This window comes from Thunnus albacares, chromosome 20 (genome assembly GCF_914725855.1).
Source record: "Thunnus albacares chromosome 20, fThuAlb1.1, whole genome shotgun sequence".
Taxonomy (NCBI): Eukaryota; Metazoa; Chordata; class Actinopteri; order Scombriformes; family Scombridae; genus Thunnus; species Thunnus albacares.
Window position 1 is genome coordinate 26898497 of NC_058125.1, and position 25615 is coordinate 26924111.

General features: G+C 41.4%; 2 protein-coding genes across 2 annotated transcripts in view; both read left to right on the plus strand.

Moving 5' to 3' along the window:
• The window catches only part of LOC122971137 (microfibril-associated glycoprotein 4-like), a 750976-nt gene that overhangs the window by 422313 nt on the left and 303048 nt on the right, over positions 1 to 25615 (plus strand). The gene's annotated exons all lie outside the window — the stretch shown is intronic.
• Positions 13699 to 24263, plus strand: arg1 (arginase 1). The gene is made up of 8 exons (XM_044337659.1): positions 13699 to 13938; positions 14013 to 14085; positions 16958 to 17132; positions 18254 to 18413; positions 19220 to 19314; positions 19605 to 19709; positions 21721 to 21857; positions 23254 to 24263. The coding sequence occupies exons 1-8, from the start codon at positions 13807 to 13809 to the stop codon at positions 23415 to 23417; spliced, it is 1041 nt and encodes a 346-aa protein (XP_044193594.1). The 5' UTR covers positions 13699 to 13806; the 3' UTR covers positions 23418 to 24263.

Sequence of the window (25615 nt, forward strand, 5' to 3'; positions counted from 1 at the left end):
CTTTGATTTGGCTTCATTTCTGTTCTAATGAAACTCACTTTATTCTTTTACTGATGACTCTCTTGTTTCTGTTCAGAGCCTGTCAGGTTGGTGGGAGGAGCCAGTCGCTGTGCAGGTACACTGGAGATGAAACGAGAAGAGTGGAGACCAGTGTTTTACTCTGATTGGACCCTGAAAGAAGCAGCTGCAGCCTGTCGAGATCTGGACTGTGGCTCTGCTGTTTCAACGAGAAGAACATATGAGCCCTTAGACAGACCCGTATGGAATATCGGATCTGACTGTGTTCAGTCTGGATCCACACTGAGGGACTGTGCATCATCAGGGTCCTCTGCCTCCATCGTGGGGCTCACCTGCTTAGGTAAGCCCATCAGTGACATCATCTATGACAGTGATATTTTCCTTCCTCTGTCACAGTGATAGTCAGTGGTTTCCATTGGACTGAACTGTAATCTTATCCAGGATGATGGCATCCTAAAGGGTAGAGAAGTTAGCTTGTTCCTGGAGGCTCATTGCTTCAAACTGAGACAATCTGCAGCTTTAAGCAACCTGCTGTGGTTCACTCACACACCCTGCAGTTCTCCGGAGCAGCTCAGTCACATCCACCTTATAAGAAACTATTACATTAGAAATTAAAAGTAATTAATGTTTCAGAGAGCCTGCTATTTGTAGTCTACCTGTTCTGCAGAGGTGGAATCATCCACATCTCCATTTCCTTCATTCAAAGTCTCAGACAGTCCATTTCCTGCAGCACTCTTCTGGCCAGTAACAAGAGGTAACTCCAGTAAAACAGGACAAAAGCTGCTTTATGAACTTCCTTTGGTTGCAAAGGCCCAAACAACAGTCAGAGCATCTGACCACAATCCATCATTGGACCACAATCGCACAAATCTCTAAGCTACATTGAGGGAGCTTCAAATCAAGACAAGTTAGCTAAAGCTAACACCATGTCAACATTTTTTAATAATTGAATGCCAATATGATCTCAATCCTGTCCACCTTTGATTCAGTTCAGTTCATTTCAGTTTTATTGATATCGTGCCAAACCATAACAGAAGTTATCTCAGGGCAGTTTTCACATAGAGCAGGTCTAGACCGTACTCTTTAATTTACAGAGATCCAACATTCCCCCATGAGCAGCACTTGGCGACAGCAGTAAGGAAAAACTCCCCTTTAACGGGAAGAAACCTCAAGCAGAACCCGGCTCTAGCTGGGCGCCATCTACCTTGACCAGTTAGGTTGAGAGAGAGAAGGAGGGAGGAGGAGAGAGACACAGAGAAGCATAATAAGAACAATAACAACAATACACCATAACAAATGGAATGGCTGTAAAGTTTTCCAAGTTCGGTGTGAGAGACTAAGAATAAGACTTTCAAATGAGTTATAATTAGGTTTAAGTCTAGAGTTGATTATTAGGCTTCAGTTGAAAATGGCTGCAACTCCACCTCTTCAGCCAGTGTCTCGAGGAGTGTGAGTGTTACCGCGTTGGTCCAAGTATAAGACGGATTTTTTCCCTGGAAATACATCTGAAAAAAGTGAGGACGTCTTGTATTCAGGTTCTAAACTTTTCAATCAATCAATCAATCAATTTTTATTTATATAGCGCCATATCACAACAAAAGTCATCTCAAGGCACTTTTCACACAGAGCAGGTCAAGACCGTACTGTCTCTGTGTTATGGGTGTATAAATAGGTAGGTGTCTGTCTGCAATGAGGCGATGAGTAAAGTTTTAGCTCAGTAATCAGCGCAGTCGTCTATGATCTGGGAGACTCCAGTTTGAGACCCGATGTGGGGACCTCCTTCATAAGGTAGTTTATTCATGAACACTTATTGTAACACTTTAATTTTTTAAAAATGAAAAGTGTAATAAAAACAAAAACAGGATTTTTATGCCTCTTTCCACTTTTATTTGAATACAAATACAAACAATTTTGCTGCCTCAACAAATACAAATACAAATACAAATATTGGGGCCTCTGGACATCCTTTTTTGGCAGGGGCCCAGAGACGTCCGACATTGTCTTTGCATATGTACACATCGACTCAACATTCATAATGGAGCTGCCGATAATCACAGTCGGTTTCTCAGCGGGTGTGTCACTGACTGGAGAGAACCTATTAGAAACGTGAAGAAGTGGTTGGTGGTGAATTGTCGGCTTCTGCTTAGGGCTATGCTTCTTTCGGACAGTCACCCAGCCACCCTGGCTTCCCCGCTGCTCAGGAACTACTGGAGCAGTAGGAGCTACGTTAGGTTGGTTCGTGCCAGCTACTGGGAGCTGGCTAAATACAGTAGATAATGATAGATTGTTCATGGTGCAGAGCCACTCTTCCAATTCACTGAGCCTCACCTCCAACACTAAACACTCACTCTCCTGACACACCGAGCAGGAGAGTGAGAGAGAGAGAGAAGCCATCACGAATTGCTCAGCTAAGTTAACTGCTAAGCTAACTGCTGAACTAAAGTCACTAACGACTGTGAGATTAGCATGAAAAGTTGCTTCTTTGGTTTGTTCCTGACCAGGCCCCATGGGCCAAGGCCCGGCCACCAGAGACTCCCTGGCCAGACTCCAGGAGGGGACCTCCTGAGATGTATTATATTTCTATTTATAATGAGAGTATTATATTTGTTATAAGACGGTTCATAAAGATCAGTTTTAAATTGTAAATCTTCTCTCTCTCCAGACGCTGTCAGGCTGGTGAATGGGACTAGTCTGTGTTCAGGCAGACTGGAGGTGAAGTCTGAGCAGTCGTGGTCCTCAGTGTGTGAAGCTGACTTTGACCAGCAGGATGCAGAGGTGGTCTGTAGGGAGCTCGGCTGTGGGGCTCCTTCAGTCCTCCAGGGGGCGCTCTATGGAGAAGTGGAGGCTCCAATGTGGACCAAAGAGTTCCAGTGTGGAGGCCATGAGTCTGCTCTCCTGGACTGTGGAAGATCAGACTCAGCTAGAAGCACCTGCTCACCTGGCAAAGCTGTTGGACTCACCTGCTCAGGTAGAAGAGGAGCTGCAGCTTTGATTTGGTTTCATTTCTGTTCTAATGAAACTCACTTTATTCTTTTACTGATGACTCTCTTGTTTCTGTTCAGAGCCTGTCAGGTTGGTGGGAGGAGCCAGTCGCTGTGCAGGTACACTGGAGGTGAAACAGGGAGAGTGGAATCCAGTGACTGACCATGGATGGACCCTGAAAGAAGCAGCTGTTGTTTGTAGATATTTGGACTGTGGCTCTGCTGTTTCAACTGGAAAAAGAGAGGAGCGCATTTCCAGATCTGTATGGAGGATCAAGCCTGAGTGTGTTCGTTCTGGATCTGAACTGAGGAAGTGTTTATCATCAGTTTCCTCTTCCTGCATCGTGGATGTCACCTGCTCAGGTAAGTCCATCAGTGACATCATCTATGACAGTGATATCTTCCTTCCTCTGTCACAGTGATAGTTGGTAGTTTTCATTGGACTGAACTGTAAACTTATCCAGGACGACGGCATCCTAAAGATGAAACATTTGATTTAACTGCATGTGAAGATGTTGATTGTTAACAATCAGTTGAATCATTTCAACCAGACAGGAGCTTTAAGGAGACAATCAGCAGACTTTCATTCATTCTTTCAAACCGGCTGTAAACACATGAGTTGTTTTTGTCCAACATCATCAGTATACAGAGGAGATCAGATGAACTTATAATCAACAAGCTGCTTCACACTTCAGTGATTTTAGGAGATTTAACGTCACTAAAGTTTCTGTTTGATGGGAGCTGTTGTTCTCATGATGTCATGTGATCTAATGTGATGACCGAATGTGTCTCGTCAGATCCAACAGTTCTTATCATCAGACTGGTCGTCCTGCTGGTGACTCTGCTGTTGGTCGTCACTGTCGTCTTTTTCATCCTGAAGGATGAACATGTTTGTTGTTTAGAGGACTGGTTGAAATGAAGCACTCAGCCTGTTTATATTGAACTGAAGAGAGGAGTGATGCAGTAACTTAGACCTGTGTTGTCATGTCTCTCCAGGAGAACATTGAGCTGGATTCTTCTAACCTCGGTGTTTCCAGAGCTGAAGGAGAGCCGGCTGAAGAGGAAGGAGCTCAGGGAGCAGAGTAGGACCTCCAAGGAGCCACAAACCACTGAAGAAGAAAATCATCTTTGGTTTCATCTCTCCTCTCAGTCTCAGCCAGGTTTTGAAGCCCAGTATGACGTCCATATTGATCGATTCCACAGCTTCTGATTTACATCCAGCACCGACACTCAGTGCCAAAGTCAATAAATCATTTAAAAATTAATCCAGTTGTTTGAAGAGTTTATATCTTTTTTCTTCACTGCCTTTTATATATTATATACTACTTGTTCATATATTTGCTTTCTGAGTTAAAAAAAAAAACTGAATAAAAGAAAAAGTTTCAAGTGAAATCAAATGATTTATCTTTGTTTTGCTGTTTTTAGGAAAATTCTGCTGAATGTTGACTCATTTATTGTATGCGAGTTAGTTTCATGCTAATAAATCAGTTTCTAATGTACCAATAACACTTTTACACTTTGCTGCTTTCATTTTGAAGGTTAGACGCCAAAAGGAATTAGGATTATCTTGTATATGGTAGTTATGTTATAATTCAATTAGCCTGCTCATAAAAGGGTTCACCTAATTGTATTCACTGTGTGACATGTTTTAATTTCACATTTTCCCTTCCTTTAAAACAAACTAAAATTCCATTTTATGATGATATGATGTGTTGAACTCTTTGATATCGTCATCAAAAGTGTGAGGAGCTCTTTCAAGGACCTGGAGAGTGACAAGATTCTTCAGTTGACTGTGAGGATGGTGGACTCGATGAAGTGGCCCACAGAGGAGGCAGAACTAGCCAGTTATGGAGCAGACCATCTCTGTGTCATCACAGACCACTTTGCTGACATACTGGATAGGGTGGGCTGTGACAGGGGTCATGAAAGGCACCAGGAGGTGATCAAAGTGCTGACCCAGGTCCAACAAAGCAAGGTATGGACAGAGTTTTTAACAGACCCTGCAAGGCTGCAGAGCTTCCTCAGTCTTCAGATGGTGGTTGAGCTGATCCTCATGCTCCCTCTATCCACTGCTGACTGCGAGCGTGGCTTCAGTGCCACGAAGCACATTAAAATGGATTGGTGGAGTAACCTTTCATTTGAAATGCTGTGGAAACTGCTAAACATTAGCACTGTGGGGCAGTTGCCAATTACAATGCTGAGCGTGTTGTACAAAGATGGCTGTCAGCTGGGCAGCTTAGGTTTTTATCATCTGCTATAGCCTGTACTTACTTTCACTCACTCACTCACGCAGCGGTGAGCTGTGACGGAGCTGCAGGCGTCTCTCTGTTTGCATGTTAATAAAGTGAAGCTCATCACTGTAACCGACACTCTGCTGTTTGTCTTTCAGATGAGTGTGAGGAGGTGGAGCATCAGGTTCAGAAGGTCGTTCAGGAGATGGAGAACATCCTGGGAGAGCCGCTACAGAGCTACTTCTAACACACACATACAGTATACACACACACACACACACACACACACACATATATGTACAGCTGGAGAGGATCTGCACACACTACACATACCTGCACACGCCTACACACACTACATACACACTACACACACCTGCACACACTACACACACCTGCACATACTACACACAGCTGCACACACCTACACACACTACACACACCTGCACACACCTACACACACTACACACATTACACACACCTGCACACACTACACACACCTACACGCACTACACACACCTGCACACACTACACACACTTGCACACACTACACACACTTGCACACACTACACACACACCTGCACACACTACACACACTTGCACACACTACGCACACACCTGCACACACTACACACACCTACACGCACTACACACACCTGCACACACTACACACACTTGCACACACTACACACACTTGCACACACTACACACACACCTGCACACACTACACACACCTGCACACACTACACACACCTGCACACACATGCAAAATTGCATGACTCATCCCTCCTCCTTTTCCCCAAAGATGATTTTGTTAACTGTGAGCAACAGGGAAGTCTTCCAACTCTATAATTTGTCTTTCAACTTACTGTCTACACAGGAAGCAAATATCAAATAAAGCAAATATGTGATCAGTTTAATAAAATAACCTCCAGCATGAAGGACTGATGGAGCTGAAAGAACATGAGAGACTTTCTCCTGCAGCATTGGAAGTCGTAGTAGAAAAAAAAGGAAATTGAGTCAGTACTATGGCCACTGTAAATCCTGGATTCTGATTGGTTGGAAGGTGTTAGATCAACTTTTAGTAACCAGACAGTTTAACTGGACACCTGTGAACTTTGCTTGAACATCTCAACATGTTGCTGCAGGTGTCAGAGTCAGCAGAGACTCACCTGTTCCTTTTTAAAATGAGACGTTCAAGAAGCAGCGGTGAGCTGTGACGGAGCTGCAGGCGTCTGTCTGTTTGCATGTTAACAAAGTGAAGCTCATCACTGTAACCGACACTCTGCTCTTTGTCTTTCAGATGAGTGTGAGGAGGTGGAGAACATTCTGAGAGAACCGCTACAGAGCTACTTCTAACACACACATACAGTAAGTGCACACATATACAGTATATATACACACTAGGAGTGTGCCTGAATACAAATACGTTATTCAGCGAAGCACAAATAGTGTTGTTTTTTTTTTTTTACGAATATTTGTATCATACAAATATTTTTTAAATTATTTGTTTTAAGGAAGAAAAAAATTATGTCAAATACCAGCACGCCGGTTGATTACATCACTATCTCAGTGTCTCTCTTCTGCTCCGCTGTTACGTTAATCTGCAGGTTTCAACAAGGGGAGTCACATCCACCTGCTACATGACGCACATTTCCTTGTTTGTGTCAAGAACTGAACAGAATTGACAGTTCACATTGGCCTCATTAACCCTCCTCTCAATGTCCCAAGTGACAGAGCCCACAATGCACGAGAGGGGGAGAGTGGGAGTAGGATCTTTACAAGACTTTTCAGAGGGAAACAAACGAGAGAGAGTATCAGATTTTAAGTTCTTGGAGCCAGGGCGACAGGACAGGATTAAATGGAACCGGTTGAAAAAGAGAGCCCACCTTGCCTGCCGAGAGTTGAGCCTCTTTGCCGTCCTCAAGTACTCAAGGTTCTTATGATCCATCCAGATGAGAAAAGGCTGTTCAGCCCCCTCCAACCAGTGCCTCCACTCCTCCAATGCCACCTTAATGGCAAGCAGCTCACGGTTGCCAACATCATAGTTCCTCTCAGAGGCTGACAGCTTGTGGGAAAGAAATACACAGAGGTGTAACTTATTGTCCTTAGCCGACCTCTGAGAGAGAACAGCTCCCACCCCCACATCAGAGGCATCCACCTCCACCACAAACTACAGGTTGGGATCAGGCAACGTGAGGACGGGAGCTGAGGTGAAGCTTCTGGAAGGCGAGCTCAGCCCAGGGGTTCCACTGGAAGATAGACTTGGAAGAGGTCAGTGCATGAAGGGGAGCAGCAACAGAACTAAAATTTCTGATGAACTTTCTGTAGAAATTTGCAAACCCCAGGAATCGTTGAACCTCCTTATGGTTAGTGGGAGTGGGCCAATCAACAACAGCACTAACCTTTATGGGGTCCATCGTGACCTCCCCCTCAGACACTATGAACCCCAGGAAGGACAAGGAGGGAACATGAAACTCACACTTCTCAGCTTTGACAAAGAGTTGGTGGTGGAGGAGGCGCTGGAGGACCTGCTGGATGTGCTGAATATGAGTTTGCTCATCGGGGGAAATGATTAAGATGTCATCCAGGTAAACAAAAACAAACTCATTGAGCATGTCCCGGAGGACGTCATTCACCAGGGCCTGAAAGACAGCTGGGGCATTGGTAAGTCCAAAAGGCATGACAAGGTACTCGTAATGACCACTGGGAGTGTTAAATGCTGCCTTCCATTCATCCCCCTCCCTTATTCTAACTAGGTGATAGGCATTTCTTAAGTCCAGTTTGGTGAAAACCTTAGCACCCTTTAGTTGCTCAAAAACAGTGGAAATTAAAGGGAGGGGGTACCTGTTGTGAATGGTGATCTCATTGAGTCCTCTGTAGTCAATGCAGGGCCGCAGGGTTTTATCCTTCTTATCTACAAAGAAGAATCCGGCGCCAGTGGGAGAGGAGGAAGGCCGAATAATCCCTGCAGCAAGGGATTCTTCAATGTACCTTTTCATGGCCTGGGTTTCAGGAGCTGACAAGGAATACAGCCGACCCTCGGGTGGAGAAGTACCAGGGAGCAGGTCAATGGCGCAGTCATAGGCCCGGCGGGGGCAAGGACGTGGCACGGGCCTTGCTGAAAACCTCCTTAAGGTCATGGTAGCAGACGGGAACCCGGGAAAGTTCGGGAAACTCTGGGTCCAGGCTGGGGGAGGTCTGGGAGGTGTTAGGAGGTTGAAGCTCTGACTGGAGAGGTTGAGAGGGTGAGAAACATTTCTTTTTACAAGTTTCCCCCCATGAAATTACCTGGCCAGTTTTCCAGTCTATATGGGGACTGTGCAGTGTGAGCCAGGGGTATCCCAGGATAGTAGGTGCTGAGGAGCTCTAAAGACGTGAAAGCTGATTCTTTCGGTGTGAGAGTCAGGAAAAGACAGGTGCAGTGACTGAGTGCAATGGGTGACCTGCTGCTTTTAACAGGCAGAAGGCGATGAAGTGGCCCAGTTGACCACAGTAGATGCAGTGACCCTCTGACACTCGTCGCTGGCTCTCCTCTGGAGTCAGGTGGGTATGGCCAAGCTGGCTCCTCCGTGGTGGGGGGAGATGCTGTGGTAGAGTCAGCAGTGCGTCGCCAGGGAGAAAAGGAAGAACTGCCAGCCTGTTGCCTCCGCTAGAGCGGCGGGGAACTGCAGGGTCTGGTTCTGCCTCTCTCTCTCTCATACAGGCACTTGTCAATCTTTATTGCCAGGGCTATAAGTAAATCCAGCTCTGCAGGTAGGTCCAGAGGGGGTAACTGGTCTTTAAGAGTGTCAGAAAGTCCATCAAGAAATACATCAAACAAGGCTGGCTGGTTCCAATCACTCTCTGCTGCTAGAGTGCGAAACTCTATGGCGTAATCAGAGACCCTCTTCTTACCCTGTCGCAATTTAACCAGGGCTCGGGCTGCCTCCCGTCCAGGGGCTGTCTGCTGGAAGATCTGGGTGAAGGTCTTGGAGAACAGCATCAGTGATCTGCAGACAGGTGATTTCCAGCTCCACTTTGCCGTTGCCCAGGCCTCCGCTCTCCCAGTCAGGTAAGAAATAATGTATGCAATCTTCGAGCGGTCAGAGGGAAAGGCGGCAATCTGAAGCTCAAAATGCAAATCACACTGGGTCAGAAAAGTTCTGCAGTCACCTGAGTCTCCGGAGAAACGCTCTGGTCTGGAAAGGTAGAGAGGCAGGGATGGAGTGGCAGGCGCAAGAGAAGCAGCATCAGACCCAGATCCCAGTGGTGCCGCTGGTGATGATCCGGCAGAGACAGGCGGGTTCTGCATCTTCTGCATTTGGTCAATGAGGTGGTTGATCTGGGTTCCGAAAGCTGCTAGGAGGGACTCCTGACGATTTGTCAGCTCCTTCACTTCACGGCGAAGAAGACTAGTTTGTTCATCTTGACTGTGGATTTTACGGACCTGTGCCTGGAGCACAGAGCGTATTGTATCTGAGTCTGCTGAGTCCATGTTATGGCCAGTTCGTACTGTCAAGAACTGAACAACGGCTTGGACTCAAATACAGACAGATTCAGTTGGCAAGTTCAAAAATCAGTCCTTTAATCACAGCTGGGTCGGTACACAGGTGATCAGTCAGCAAAACAAGATATCCAAATCAGTAGGCTAAAGGCAAGGTCAAAGGCAAAAACAGGTCAGGAAACGATAAGACTCACAAGGAAAAAAGGCTGGAATGCCGTCACACAGGAAACAAGACGAACTGGCACAGAAGGATAGGAACACTGAGATTAAATACTCTGGGTGAGAGGAGACAATGAGACACAGGTGCAACACATCAGGGTACGGCAGGTAATCACACAGGAGGGAGACACACGAGAGCAGGAAGTGAAGGACCTGAAACGAGACAAAAGGTGAGTATCAAAATAAAACAAGAAGTACAAGACAAAGAACACTGGCAGAAACAAAAAGATAACTCAGCCATCCAGCCGGGGCATCACAGTTTGGACATGACTCTCGGAGTTGGGGGTGTTCCCCAGAGATAAAGCCGACCTACCGACACAAGCAAAGTGCTCTCAAGGAATTCTCCATAACCTGTTGTTCCCCTTCTTCTCTCCACAAAGTTAGGTTGTAAAAATAGGCAATAAATGAAAAGTGCAAAGCAAGAATCACCTTCGAAGTTCTACTACATGTTACACACTGTGCTGTCTCTGTGTTATGGGTGTATAAATAGGTAGAGGTCTGTCTGCAATGAGGTGATGAGTAAAGTTTTAGTTCAGTAGTCAGCGCAGTCGTCTATGATCTGGGAGACTCCAGTTTGAGACCCGGTGTGTGGACCTCCTTCATAAAGTAGTTTATGCATGAACACTTATTGTAACACACACACTAGTTTTCTAAAATTAAAAGCATAATGGAGAAAATGTAGTGAGATAACTCACCAGGTTTTAGGGCCACTGTCAGAAAACAAATCTGAGATTTTGAGAATTAATTCACAGCATTTCAATAAAAAAAAAAGTCTGAATATTTTAGCAACAAAAGTTGTAATTATCCGAGAGAAAAATCAAAAAAAGACAATTCACAAAAAGTGACTTAAAAAAAATCATGAAAAAGACAATTCTTAGAGAAAAAAGTCGATGCTTATTGGTTTATTGGACTACATGTGTATGTTTGATTACCTAGCAGTAAAGCAAAAGGCTACAGTTATGACTTTATTATGATATTGCAAATTTTTCTCATTAAATTATGACTTAATTCTTGTAATATTACAACTTTTTTTGCAGGTACCAGTTTTATTTGAAACAGCCACTGAAGGCACAACCCTGTCTCCTACAAATTACGTTTTTTTATTCAACTAATTAGTTTTGCTAATTATTTTTTGAAGGGAAATGTAACGGCTGCCTTGGTTATGTTCAGACGTTTCTGTCGCAGGTCAAAGGTCAGGTGGATGATGGACATACAAAGTTCAGGACTTCAGGTTTACATTTTGAGTGCTGTGTGTGTGGTTGAACTCAGGCTGTAATTTCGGTTAAATGATAACAAAGTAAACTTGTTCTGTTTGCGCTTCAAGTTACTGTTGACTTGTCAATATTTAACCAGGATGAGCATACTTCCAGATCATAAATAATAAAAGTGAATTAACATTATCAGGGTGATCTCAGCATTGGCAGCGAGACAGCAAACTTATAATAAAAAAAATAACTGTTGCATCATGGGAAATGTAGGATCCAGTGTTTTGGGAGTTTGACCCATCGTAGGATGTCTCCACCTCTTTTGAGACGCTCAACTTTATGGAGGTAAAATACTAAATTGCTAATTTTCACAAGAATTTGAAGGATGATAACTTATAATCCTCAGTGTAAGACAGCAGGTGGAGTCTCTCACCTGAAAACATCTGTCTCATGTTTCAATGCTCCAAAGAAAGAAGTTATTTTATTTTTGCGAGGTACATCCAGGCTGCCGTATCGTCTAAATAATCACTCTATGAATTCATATTAGACCATCCAGGTTACCATAGATACTTCTTATTTTATTTTATGCAAATTTGATGCTTGACAAAATGTATCCTGATAGATCAGAGGTCTGATTGATTCTTTTCAGGCTTGATTGAAATCTAAATTTCACTAATGAGCAGCTGGATTTTTTTTAATGTGAATGTTATTTTTAGATCAAAATTTGTGTTAATAAAACTGAGCAAATTTGAGTGAGAATGAAAAACTGGATTTTTTTTTTAACATATAATTTTATTAACGAGTTGCTGAACACAACCCTAAAACCCTAAAAAAAATAACCTGTTTGAAATTGCACAACATTAAACGACCTCGTGGAGATTAAAATCCAAAAGAGGATTTTAAGCTACATAAATTCAGATGTTTTTACCATAAAATATTTCAGTGCAATACTGCAAATTAAAATTTCAACATGCAGTATTCTCAAAAAATTTAAAAAGTCTCCACTCACCTGAATGTGTGACAGGTTTGCTGCAGGAAATGAGGAACTCTCCATATATATTAATTTCATATTTATTTATCTAATATTTGTATTTATAAATATTCTAGCAGTTATATTTATTCCATATATATATATTGGATGTAGGTATTCTCTATGTATGTATTTATACAACAGTTCTACCATAAATTCTACTTTTTACAAAGCATATATATATATATATATATATATATATATATATATATATATATATATATATATATAATATAAGTAAAGTACACTAATATTTTTGCCACACTCATCTATATTAAAGGGATGGACAAAATATTAGGAACACTTTAATGTTCAACAAAAAGTAAACAAAAACTGAAAATGTATAAACTTTGTAAAAGAAGAATTCATGGCATAGCTGTTGTATTGGATTGTACAGTTGTTCCTGCTGAGTGTATATATACAGTATATATATGCAAGTGCATGTGAATGTTTCTACATGTATGTATGTCTCTCTCTCTCTCTCTCTCTATATATATATATATATATATACATCAGTGCCGGCTGGAGACTCATAAAATTGGGGAGGAAAATCAACATGAAATCTTACAACAAACCGCATCAAACTATATCATTGTCCCACCTGATGAAATCGGAGGGGTGGGGGGCAATTTTATATGCCAATAAAACAATTTGCTTGAATGGTGAAAAGGCTGCTTCTTTACAGAAGAACAAAGAAGAGCTCATTTTAGCCATGGAGTGGATCAAATGTGTCATTTTACCAACAAACATATGATTTACACGTGTTTCCTGTGTATTTTCTAAATATACAGAAATATATAAAGCAGCACAAAGCTTATAATGTGATACACTAAAAACATTCACAGATCTAAAAGTGTAGGTTCACATCAGAAAGTATTAATGCACGTATCAAATACATGACGTACACACTCTGATCTATGTGCATGACATACAAAATATAGTCTACAAAGCTGACATGTTAACACTAGGGGTTCGGATCATATCATGGATTTGAGTCACGGATCAGATCATATATATATATATATATATATATATATATATATATATATATACACACACACACACACACACACACATATATATATATATATATGTACATATATATATATATGTATATATATGCATACGTCCATATTTTTATACAGTCTATGATTTTTTCCAAAGAAGAGATAAAAAATACTTTATAAATAATGCTGAGATTTGGTAATGGTTTATTTCAACCAAATATTCTTTTTTATATTTTGATCTTTTTGCCTCTCATCTCTTAATATAATTAAGAATTCAGTTTCCTTTAAGCTTAATTTTTTTTTGGCTCTTGTGGGCTTCCATACAGCTGTTTTGATGAATAAATCCTCTCAAGTTTCTGCTGTTTTAATTAATAAATGTTTATTTTATTGAGAAATTAAAGCCATCAAAGAGTTAAATTAACGATCAGTCGGATAAACAACCCGCTACTTAACTCAGTAATGACGTCACACCTCATCATCACCACCACCACCACCACCATCATCATCATCATCATCCCTGCCGCTGCCGCGCCCGGGTCGCGCGGTGACGTCAGAGGCGGTGTCCTGCGGGGAGTCTTTTACGAGGCTCCGGTCGGTCGGTGACAGTCTGTGTCTGTCTGCGGATCGTTAACATGTGGAGCGCGAGGACGCTGCGGCAGCTCGTGCTGACTGTCTCCAAGCGGAGTCTTCATCATCATCATCATCATCATCATCGTCATGAGCGGTCGGCGGGGATCATCGGAGCACCTTTCTCCAAGGGACAGGTGAGGACAAGCGGAAACGTGAACACCGTGAGCTGCGGTCCGGCTGTAAATCTGCTTCTTGTGTCGTTGCGCAGCGCAGAGGCGGCGTGGAGAGAGGACCGGATCTGATCAGAGCTGCAGGACTGCGGGACAAACTGCAGGCACAAGGTGACCTGAAAACTGTCAATAACAAACTCTGATCATCATTGAAATAAAAAAACATTCAGTCAGTTAATCTTTACTGATTAAAAATGAAATAAGAACAGAGTATCAGTATTCATACAGTGTAAAAAATACTCCATTACAAGTAAAAGTACTGCATGAAAAATCCTCCTACAGTAAAAGTACAAAAGTATTATGAGATTGGTACAGCTGAAGTATTGAAGTAAACCAACCTAGGGGTCGGGGCCCCTCCAAAGGGTCAGCAGATAAATCTGAGGGGTCGTGAGATGATTAACGGGAGAGGAAAGAAGAAAAAACAAAGTTCTGTTATAGTACTTGAGTAAATGTACTACGTTACTTTCCACCAGCAGTAATTTGGACAGTTTTAATTTGATGAAATTCACTAAAATCTCACACCGACCGACTGCCAGAATCCAGAGGTGAGAGACTGAGTTTGTTAAATGTTCATCTGAGTCTCCAGCTGTTAAAGTGTAAAGCTGCAGTAAATGATTAAAGGGGTTTTTTTTTTGCCCTGAGTTTTGCCTCTCGAGCGACGTACACGCTGCCGTCTCCTCGTGCTGGAAGGTGTTTGTGCTTTATTGATTCATCTGAGTTGACGTAAACAAGCCTCCATCACTGTGGTGACACCTCACATGTAAACAGCAAATAATACTGTAATGTTATACGTAAATATATGCATTTCACTATTTAAAGGGGGCATATTCAGCTTGTTAAACATGTTTAAACTAACATCGAACACTTTTTAACGTGATGATTTCTGATTTGAAAACTTAACAAAAAAATACAAGATTTAATTGAAAATATCAGATTTGTATGTTTACAAACTGATCAAACAGTCGATCAACAGAACAGAGCAGCAGGTTGAAATCTTTGACTCAACTTTATTAGTTATTGTCACAGTGACAACAGACAGACTGTTCGACCGGGAGACGATTTAAATCTTCAGAGACTTACAGCGCTGAGCAGGATAAGACCTGTGTGTGTGTGTGTGTGTGTGTGTGTGTGTGTGTGTGTGTGTGTGTGTGATCTGAGTCATGCTGCACACTCAGTTTTATTAATGGAACACTATAGAAGACATTGAAGAGGTGTCTGACCTTCATCCTCCACACACACACACACACACACACAGTAATAGATGTGTGTGTGTGTGTGTGTGTGTATGTGTGTGTGTGTTGATACTGATCTACTAACAAGTATTGTGTGTGTATCAAAGCCTGATATATATTATTTCTCCGTTGTCGTCCAGAAACTATTAAAAACAGGTCAGTGAGTCACACCGCTGCACTGGGTCACATGATCCTTCATCATGAAGAGTTTGGTTGTTTGTTTAGAAACGGATCCAAACACTAATTAAAGCAGCGAGCAGCGTCGGTCGGGACCTCGCGCTCTGGTCTGTCGGGATCAGATCATTTTGCTTTTTAAAAATGAGGGATGTTTCTTACAAGTGTGATGTGCTTTTATTTTGAAAGTTTGATTGACAGGATGAGAGTTTTCTGCAGGGTGAGACATGTCTGTCTCGCTCACACCTGTGTCATCAAAATCATGCAAGTTTTGGGCCCATTCACTTGAATTTCAATTAGTAAAGTGAAAACTCTTGATGATTTTGTGTGTAAAACAAATTATTTTCCTAATTTTAATCAAGTCTGTTTTTAGAAAAGTAAAGACTTTTAACCCACATGACCTGGTCAAAGTTTGATTGACATGTGTCCTGTCAGGTGTGTAGAGACAATAAGTAACTGCAGCTGGACACAGAAAAATACTCCACATAGTTTTAGTTATAGAGTTATTACAAAGTTTTTAACAACATTTTTTTCAGCACAGTGTCATAAGTCACCTATTAAAGTTTGAAGCTGATATCATTAACACCCTCGGAGGAGATAACGTTTGTTCGGGGGGCCAAAATTGGGGCAAAGTCTTATTTTGAAAGACGAATTGCAGACTTCCTGTTGGATTTAGGTCAGGGGTGTCAGTGTATGATTTATAGGTCTTGTTGAGACGAATAATTGAGTTTTGGTTTCTCTACAACATTCCTACGGGCCGTGGCTGCCATTTTAGTGACATAGGTGGCGCTAGAGAGCACATTTTAGCACTTTAGGGGTTAATTTTTACATTTTATCAAACATTTCACCAGACCTGATATGTGTGCCAAATTTGGTGAGTTTTTGAGCCCGTTTAGGAGGTCAAATTTGGGGTTTAAGTGGCGTAATAATAAAGAAAGAAACAAACAAACACACGAAATAACAGCATCATGTTTTCAGTCTCTGGAGAGTAGTTCAGTGTAAGACAGACGCCACTGAGCATGTGCAGGAATGTGGTTCTGTTTACAGCTTCATATCACAACCTCTTGTGTTTTTTTATTTTCAGTTTGCACATAAAAGAACCTGAGTGGAAATACTGGCCTTGGAGGAATAGTTTCAGATGTTACAGTGAAGCTGCTGAGTCTTATTATGGACACTTGATAACATCTGAAACAATCTATCGTATTGTGCCGAGTGAGACCAGGAGACGTCTGCTCTGATGTGTTCCTGGTGTCACTTCAGAGGACAGTGTGCTACACAGTAACAGACATTTCATAAGTGACTCATTTCACCATGAACCTGTTTACTTTGCATTGCAAAATGTACAGATTTCCACACAGAGCAGCAGCTGCAGCGGCATCAGACAGAAAACCAAACAGAGCGAACGATCCTCTGACTGTTGATGTTCACACAGAGAGCATCATGGGAAAATTAACCTGTAACAAAGGTTATATTTCCTCAACTCTCCTGTTGGCTGGAAATAAAGAAACGAAGGATCTGCTGAGTGACAGATAGCTTTTTAAATTATTTGTCATTTCTGTGTGTGTGTGTCTCTGCAGGCTGTGCAGTGAAGGATTATGGGAACCTGACGTTCGAGGAGGTGGCCTCCGACGAGCCGGTCGGGCGGGTGAAGGGCGTGCGGGCGGTGGGCAGCGCCAACCAGAGGCTGTCAGCGGCGGTGCAGGGTGTGAAGAAGGACGGACACACCTCAGTGATGCTGGGAGGAGATCACAGGTGAGTCTCCTTCAACACATCCTTTACTGCAGTAAAAGTACATAAGTATTATGAGCTTGATGTAGTTAAAGTATTGCAGTAAAAGTACATAAGTATTATGAGCTTGATGTAGCTAAAGTATTGCAGTAAAAGTACATAAGTATTATGAGCTTGATGTAGTTAAAGTATTGCAGTAAAAGTACATAAGTATTATGAGCTTGATGTAGCTAAAGTATTGCAGTAAAAGTACATAAGTATTATGAGCTTGATGTAGTTAAAGTATTGCAGTAAAAGTACATAAGTATTATGAGCTTGATGTAGTTAAAGTATTGCAGTAAAAGTAGTGGTTTGGTCCCTCTGACTGATATATTATTATATATGACATCATTAGATTATTAATAGTGAAGCATCAGTGTTAGAGCAGCATGTTACTGTTGTAGCTGCTGGAGGTGGAGCTAGTTTACACTACTTTATATACAGTTAGCTAGTTTAGTCCAGTGGTTCCCAACCTAGGGGTGGGGCCCCTCCAAAGGGTCAGCAGATAAATCTGAGGGGTGGTGAGATGATTAATGGGAGAGGAAAGAAGAAAAAACAAAGTTCTGATACACAAATCTGTTTTCAGTTTTTGGACTTTTTCTCTAATCTTTGATTTTTGCTGAAATATTGGATCATTTGAACATTTATTGAAATGAAAGCATGTGAGAAGTTTAGAGGGAAAAATCACTATTTGGTGGAGCTGTTAACAACTCATAGACATGTGAAATGTGACCCCGACTACACACTGCTTTTTGTAAGACGTCAAAAGCCAAAAAGGTTGGAAACCACTGGTTTCATCTTTAACAATGTGTTGTATTTTAAAAGCTTGTTATATTATCCATTGTGTCAAATCTTCATCTGAAAAGTAACTAAAGCTGTCAAATAAATGTAGTGGAGTAGAAAGTACAATATTTCCCTCTGAAATGTAGAAAGTAGCATCACATGGAAATACTCAAGTAAAGTACCTCAAACCTGTACTTAAATACTTGAGTAAATGTACTTAGTTACTTTCCACCACTGAAGATTTTGACTTTTACTTCATAAAAAGTCTCAGTACTTCTTCTTTCGACTGCTCAGACGTCTCGATCTCTGTTTTTCTTCTTCAGTCTGGCGATCGGCTCGATTCACGGTCACTCGGCAGCGGTTGGTGAACTGAGCGTCGTTTGGGTCGACGCCCACGCCGACATCAACACGCCGTTGACGTCAACCACCGGGAACATCCACGGACAGCCGATGTCTTTCCTGCTCCATGAGCTGCACTCCAAGGTCGGTTCAGTCAGTTAGCAGTTTATCAGGGACGCCTGCTGTGTGACCACGTTTACAGAAAACTGTTCAGATTCACACCTGATTTCTTTATTTTTTAAAGCTTTAACAGACAAACACTCAGACATCACATCATGAAAACAAAGAAATAAACACAATAATACATCATTAATGTATTTTTTGTCAAAAAAAAGATACAATAAATTAATAAGATTAAAAAACATTTAACCTTTTTACTGTCAATTAATTTCAATGTATCTTAATGATGAGATAATTCAAATGTAAAACCTTTAAGTTTGAGGTAGATTTGGAAAATTTGGATTTATTTATTTATGAAATTAGGTGAACAGCGTAACTTAATGAATCTTATCTTATTACTTATATTACAGGAATTACAATCAAAATAAGCAATAATGTCTATATTTCTAGATGTGTTACCTATTAATTACCTGATTTAATTGGCTACACAGCGCAGTCATGTGACGTATGGTTTAATGGGATGTACCATCTGTGTGAAGGTCGGGGGTTTACTAGTATAAGTACAAATGATTGACCTTTAATCACTGAATGAAAGTTGTTTTTTGTGGATTTTACCACAAATTATACCAGAAATTATATATTTGGCAACAAGATACCAGAAATATATATACAAATATGTTTTGATAATATGTTTTGATAATCGACGCCCTGCAGTATGTTGGTTGAAAGTTTAGATTTTGATAGAATGTGAGAAAATGTTTCATTGCCAAACGTCGGCACTGAAAACAAACTGTATCCCGTTTCTGTCTGTGTCCTTAAAACGCTGCCAGATTCCCGTCCTGCCAAACTTCTCGTGGATCAAACCGTGCGTGTCGGCCAGAGATCTCGTCTACATCGGTCTGAGAGACGTGGACCCGGAGGAGCAGTACGTATCTGAGTTTATCTGAAGAAGATCCACATTTCAGACCTGGTTCATCAGGTTTTTAAAAAGGATTTGTAAAACAGCAGACAATAGAAATAATATCATATAAAGGCCAGAGAGCAGATGATGCAAATGAGCTTCAGTATCAGATCTTCCAGAAAGACACAGAATCATTTTTAAGGAATTTTAATTTCAAATATGGATATTTGGCTCAATTTCCTCAAGTTAAACACAACAAAATAACTTAATGATTGTTTGGTACAAACAGTATTTGGTTTATTTTATTTTCACAGTTACATCCTGAAGCTTCTGGGTGTGAAGGTGTTTTCCATGTCAGAGGTGGATCGGCTCGGTGTGGCCCGAGTCATGGAGGAGACATGTGACTACCTGTCTGCCAAGTAAGCTCCATCTCCAGATCTCCGGCGTCACTGTTCTGACCTCAGTACTTTACATTTATTATGTTTATGACAGCCGTCTCACAACACCAGCTGCAGATGTTTGAGGTTGTCCAACTTGATGAATTCATTATCGTCACAACGACAGTGTCAGATCATTAATCTACTTCTGAACAAAGGAAGCTAAACATCGACTTTAATGGATGATGTGTTTCAGGTCGGTTTCTACAGAAATGAACAGAAACCAGCAGCTGGATGGACGGAAGGAAAGCGATCTAAAAACTGATGAATGATTCATGTTTTGTAGCATAAATATGCAAAACCATCAGTATGATTTGAGGTGAAAAGTTCAGGAAACAATCATTGACAAAACAGTATCAGAAGGTCCATTTAGCAGCTGTTCTAGAGCTTTCGATCGTATCACAATCTTCATCAGCAGCAGCAGTTGTCAGTGAGGTGAGGTGAAAATTTTGTGAACAAAAGCTCCACAACAGCTACTAAATGGCTCTTGTGTTGAGATTGTTTGGTTATATATTACATTATATGGAAACATTATTAACTGTCACCATGTCAATTATCGTTTTTTGCTGATGACACACAATCGTACATCTCTGTCTCGCCAAATGACCCCAATGCACTGCAAACTCTCCTGTCTCACTGACATTAATATTTGGATGAGTAAAAACTTTTTAAAACTAAATGAGGAAAAAACTGAGATGCTTTTAATAGGAACTAAAACACAAAGAGAAAAAAAAACTGCACTCAATGCAAACAGATTCAATTTTAATTCTCATTTTAACAAGGTCATTAAAACATCAGAATGGATTTTAAAGTTCTTTTACTGGTTTATAAAGCTTTAAAGGGGACTTATGATGCTTTTTATTATTTTTAGTCATACATATATAATGTTTCAATGTCAGATATTGATGTTAAAAGTGGCCCATGTGTCATTAGATAGATAGATGTAGCAGTAATCTCCGTGAGTCGACGTTGGATGGCGACGGATTTCTTTATATGGTCGTCTGCTCCACACACAGCGCACCAGTTTACTGCTCCGCTCTGCTAACATTATGCTGTTTTTCCACACTGAACCATGACTCTGTTGGAGGTCTGCAGCTCTTCATCAAACATCATCATCACTGTGGCTGTTTCTGCTTGTGATATTCCTCTCTACATTATTTCAACCGTTTTTTTTTTTGCACCGCTTACGAAGCTCTGCTAATTCAGTGAGGAACATGTTTCACTTCCTGTAAATTCTTCACAATTAAAAGTCCCATCCTATTGTTTAGTCTTTTAAAAGCTTTTAATATGAAGCAGTAAAGCAGGAAATGTTGGGTTTGCATTGGCGGTAACTTAACACGACCCTGATACAGCTGCCCCTCAGCAGGCTTCCTGAAGCTGACCAATCAGAACAGAGTGGGCTCATCAGGAGGCGGGGCCTTAAAGAGACAGGAGCTAAGTCTGCCTGTTAGAGACGGAGGCTGAACTGAGGGGCTGCATAAATACAGTAACTGTGAATCATGCAAAGCTACTCTAGTGGAGTCCCAGAATAAAAATACAGAGCTGGAAATCAACGTAATAGGTTCCCTTTAAATATCCTCGCTCCTCCCTACATCAGAGGTATTCCGTCATTTGATGTTCCAGCGAGATCACTGAGGTTCTTTTAAATGTTCCTTATGTGTCCCATAAAAGTAGTGATGAGGCTGCCTGTGGAACAAACACACTACCTCTGATATTAGAGTGGCTTTCTGAGCTTTTAAAGGGAAATTAAAGACCTATCTATTTAATCTGGCTTTCAATTTTAGCTTTAGTTTTTAAGTTTTAATCATTTTATCTGACTTTTATTTATCTATTTTCAACATTTTAATGTTTTGTTTAAATCAAAATTTGATTTATTGTTGTCAATGTTTGTTTTTATTGTTTGTCTGTTCTGCTTTAATCCTGTTTGTATGAAGGTGTATAAATGAAGTTATCGTGTCAGATATCAGCAATGATGATAAATGTGTTTTAACAGAGTGAAGAAGCCGATTCACCTGAGCTACGACATCGATGCTATCGACCCCTCTGTTACCCCGGCGACCGGGACACCTGTAGTCGGAGGGCTCACCTACAGAGAGGGCGTGTACATCACTGAACACCTGTGCCAGACAGGTACGACACAAAAGATCTGTGTCAGATGATCAGGTGACGATTATCTGGTGAATCGTAGCGCTGCGATGAAAACAGAGAAACAAAAACCAGACATTTCATCAATTCAGACCTTCCGTCATGTTTTGAAGATTTATTAAAACGATGATGAAGCTTCGGCCGCAGTGCTGACAGCTGTTATTGCAAAGTGAGTTTGAGTTAAATGTGTTTTTAGCAACAGCATTATGCTTACCAGCCCGTGTGTTTTTCCTCATTCCTGACGGGTTAATTTTAATCTCTGTAATTGGATGTTTCTTGCTGAAATGCACCTTGGGAGTTGTAGTTAACAAGGAGAGTTTAATGTTGATCCAAACTGTAGCAGAGAGACTTTTACTGCAGGAACCAGCAGCACCTGAAAACGTTCCTCACTCTTCACAACTCCATTCATGTTTCACACAGACGGCGTTCATGACTCTCAGACCCTGTTTACACCCGGTATTAACATCCGTCTCCACACGCGTCCTGAGTGACCACTGGGAGGTGGATTACGTTTTTAATTCACATGAAAAACAAAATAATTACTTCATCCTGTTATCAGACAAGTTGAACATCTTTGGACGGAGGTTCGTGTGTTTAGTCTGCCGGGAAATAGAGGACGTTGGTTGAGTAGGCGTCATTCAATGTGTCCCAGGATGCATTGCGTTTACACTACTAAATGAATGTGGCCACATGCGGCCCAGACCACCTCCCAATGTGGTCTGAGTGATCGGATCTCAACCCGTCCTCAACGCGTCTCGGGTGCGTTTACGCCTGTATTTAGAGAGACGGATGTTAGTACCAGGTGTGAACAGGACCTCAGTTCTCTGCTACAGTTTGGATCAACATGAAACTCTCCTGCTTAAATCATCTGTGTTAGAAAAAAATGTGCTTCTTTGATAAAAAAAAAAAAAAGGTTGAAATGACAACAAGCCTGTGGACATAAAAACATCAGGACTCCCAAAACCCAGAAACATCCAATCACAGAGTGACGTGCACCACATGTGCAGCGTGGTTCAGTTCTGTGTCACTTTTCAGTGAATTCAGCGACTACGGCGCCACGTTTGGTTCACAACGTCAGCGATGAAGCGTTTTGAATTCATCACTCAACTTCTTTTTCATACCGACAGCAGCCGAGGCTCATGGGTATTGTAGTATTCTTCCACCAAAATCTGGGAACGAAACGTGATTTCTCAGAAGCAAAGTGTAAATAATGTAAACTGGTGTCAGAATATAAACCAGTAGATTCGTCACATCATCCTACAGAATGAGGGAAAACACTTTTTACATCTAAGACCACAAACTGCAGATTTGACAACATTTCTCTCTCGATTGTCAACTTAAGTGTGTGTAAAGTGATCTAACCGTTACTGCTGTCCTGCAGGTCTTCTGTCGGCGGTGGATCTGGTGGAGGTGAACCCTCTGAGGGGTCAGAACGAGGAGGAGGTCCAGTCCACGGTGAAGACGGCCGTCGACCTGTTACTCAGTTGTTTCGGACGCCTCCGCGAGGGAAACCACCCGGCCGACTACCGCATGCCTGAGCCGTGACGGGCCCCGACGCCGGCCTCTCTGACTGCACTGACGGACATCTGAACGCCTCTCTGATCCCCAACAGGTGCTTAACGGACGATCGGATTATAACATGATTACGATCACCAGTTTGAATTATTTCAACTTTGTTTCTGAGAAATCACGTTTTGTTTACTAAAAAATACTACAATACCCATGAGCCTCAGGTCAGAAACTTCCAAATTTGAACTTTAATACTCAGAAATCCCGTCAGGTGAGGTCAGTGAACTGCACACGCTTGTTTACCAAACTGTCTGTGACGCTTGAAACCAAAGAAACAAAAGACTGAATGTCTGCTGCTCAGGACTCAGTCTGAAGTTTAAATCTAAAGAAAAACAGCAGAAATTATTTTTAACGCTTCACTCGCTCCTCGGTGACTTCCTGTCCGGGTGCGTTTGATTCGTGGCTATTTGTGGAAAACCAGAGCTGCAAATCAAACGCACCCAGCTAGAGTTCGACAGACGGGTGGGAAAAGTATATTTAGCATTTGGAAGATACATAAATGCATGACTGAAGTGTTTCAATACAAGATAAATACATCACATCACAAGGTCCATTTAGTCACTTTACTGGAGCTTTTGATCGTTTTTCCCGATTAAACCATTAAATCATTAAATTGTAGATGATCAGATTTCCTTTTAAAATCAATTTTAAAATCAAAAAGAGAAATGTACCTCGTGTTGAGGTTGTGGAGTTTTTCCTACATCAAATGAAAAGTGTTTTATAATTAAACTAACAGCCTGCTGACGTCAGTCCCGCATGTCAAATGTCATTTATAAACTTCACTGTTTGACACAATGAAATAAAGACAAAGCAGAACATTTCCTCGTGTTTACTGTGACGATTATTTAATAGTTTCCTGTGTGTGGAGTTAATCGCGTCCTCAGTGAAACTGCTTTAAAAAGATCAGTTTGACATTTGAAAATCGATACAACTCTGTTTTTTACGGTGAAGGTAAAACTGGTTAGCTTAGCTTAGCATAAAGACTGGAAACAGGTGGAAACAGCTAGCCTGGCTCTGTGCAAATATTAACACGTTACATCTTGTTGTTTAATCTGAACGAACTGAAGCGTAAAAGCAACGGATCGTTAATGTTTATGTTCTCATCACCAGTTTGAGTTATTTCAGCTTTTGTCTCTGAGAAATCTAAAAAAATATCTTTAAATGGCTCAACTGATTATAAATCCACTAATAAATTAAAGCTTTGAGGACGAAAGTCGGCCTGCGTCAAGATTCAGACAGAAATTTAGGACCAAAGCTTCACAGTGTGACAAAAGATAGATGAAATAAAAACAGATCATTAGATTGATACACATTATAAATCTGTGGTCAGCATCATTTTATTTTAAATTAAATATTCAAAACAAGAGTTACGCAGGCTGCCCGGTCGCTGGTCCAACAGTAAAGCTTCAGCACCGTCAGCTGGTAACACGGGGATCAACCTCGAAACATGTTTCCATGGTTACGTATCAAATGACTTTATACCTCAGTGAGCATCTGTGGAGTTTAACAGCTGATTAAGTTTCTCTGTTGTTGTTACAGAAAAACTCACGAACTCTCAATCATCCGACGTCTGGTTCAACGTCATCGATCGTTCTAGATACAAGTTAACGTCTTCATACTGGCAGCCTGTTCATGACTCGCAAACAAACTACACAAAGCAACACCAGCCATTAAAAACAGGAATGAAACTAAATGACAGTTTCTTCCATCACAACAGAGCAGTGAGACCTGGATCAACAACACCAAACTGTTGACATCAGAGCTTTCTGTCGCAGCAGCGTTTAATTCTTTATTTACTCTGATTAGAATCACGTTTCACATCATCAAACGTCTTTAAAACGTCGTTACATTTATTGTTACGGCTCACACATTTCTTTGCAATAAAACAAATGTTACAAGCAGCAAACTGCAGCAGCAGCAGCTCAGAGGACGAACCAGCAGTTACACCATGAACGGATCGTTACTTTACTTTAACAGCTTCGGTTTTAGATGTTGAGAAGCAGGTTCAGTGACGTCATTTCTATATTTCACTGTTTTCTTTACTGTTTTTACATCTGATTGGTTACTTTTAAGGCTTTTCTCGCTGCTGTTTCTGATCCTGTAAACGCCGACGCGAGGAGACGCATAAAACTGATGTCAGATGATCCATTTATCCTCATTCATATAAAAACATA

Bases quoted from the DNA above. Each gene is read 5' to 3' on its own strand.
- arg1 (XM_044337659.1), top strand. From the start codon at position 13,807: ATGTGGAGCGCGAGGACGCTGCGGCAGCTCGTGCTGACTGTCTCCAAG. The intron at 13,939-14,012 runs GTGAGGACAAGC...GTCGTTGCGCAG, and splicing joins CACCTTTCTCCAAGGGACAG to CGCAGAGGCGGCGTGGAGAG. The intron at 19,710-21,720 runs GTAAGCTCCATC...GTGTTTTAACAG, and splicing joins TGTGACTACCTGTCTGCCAA to AGTGAAGAAGCCGATTCACC.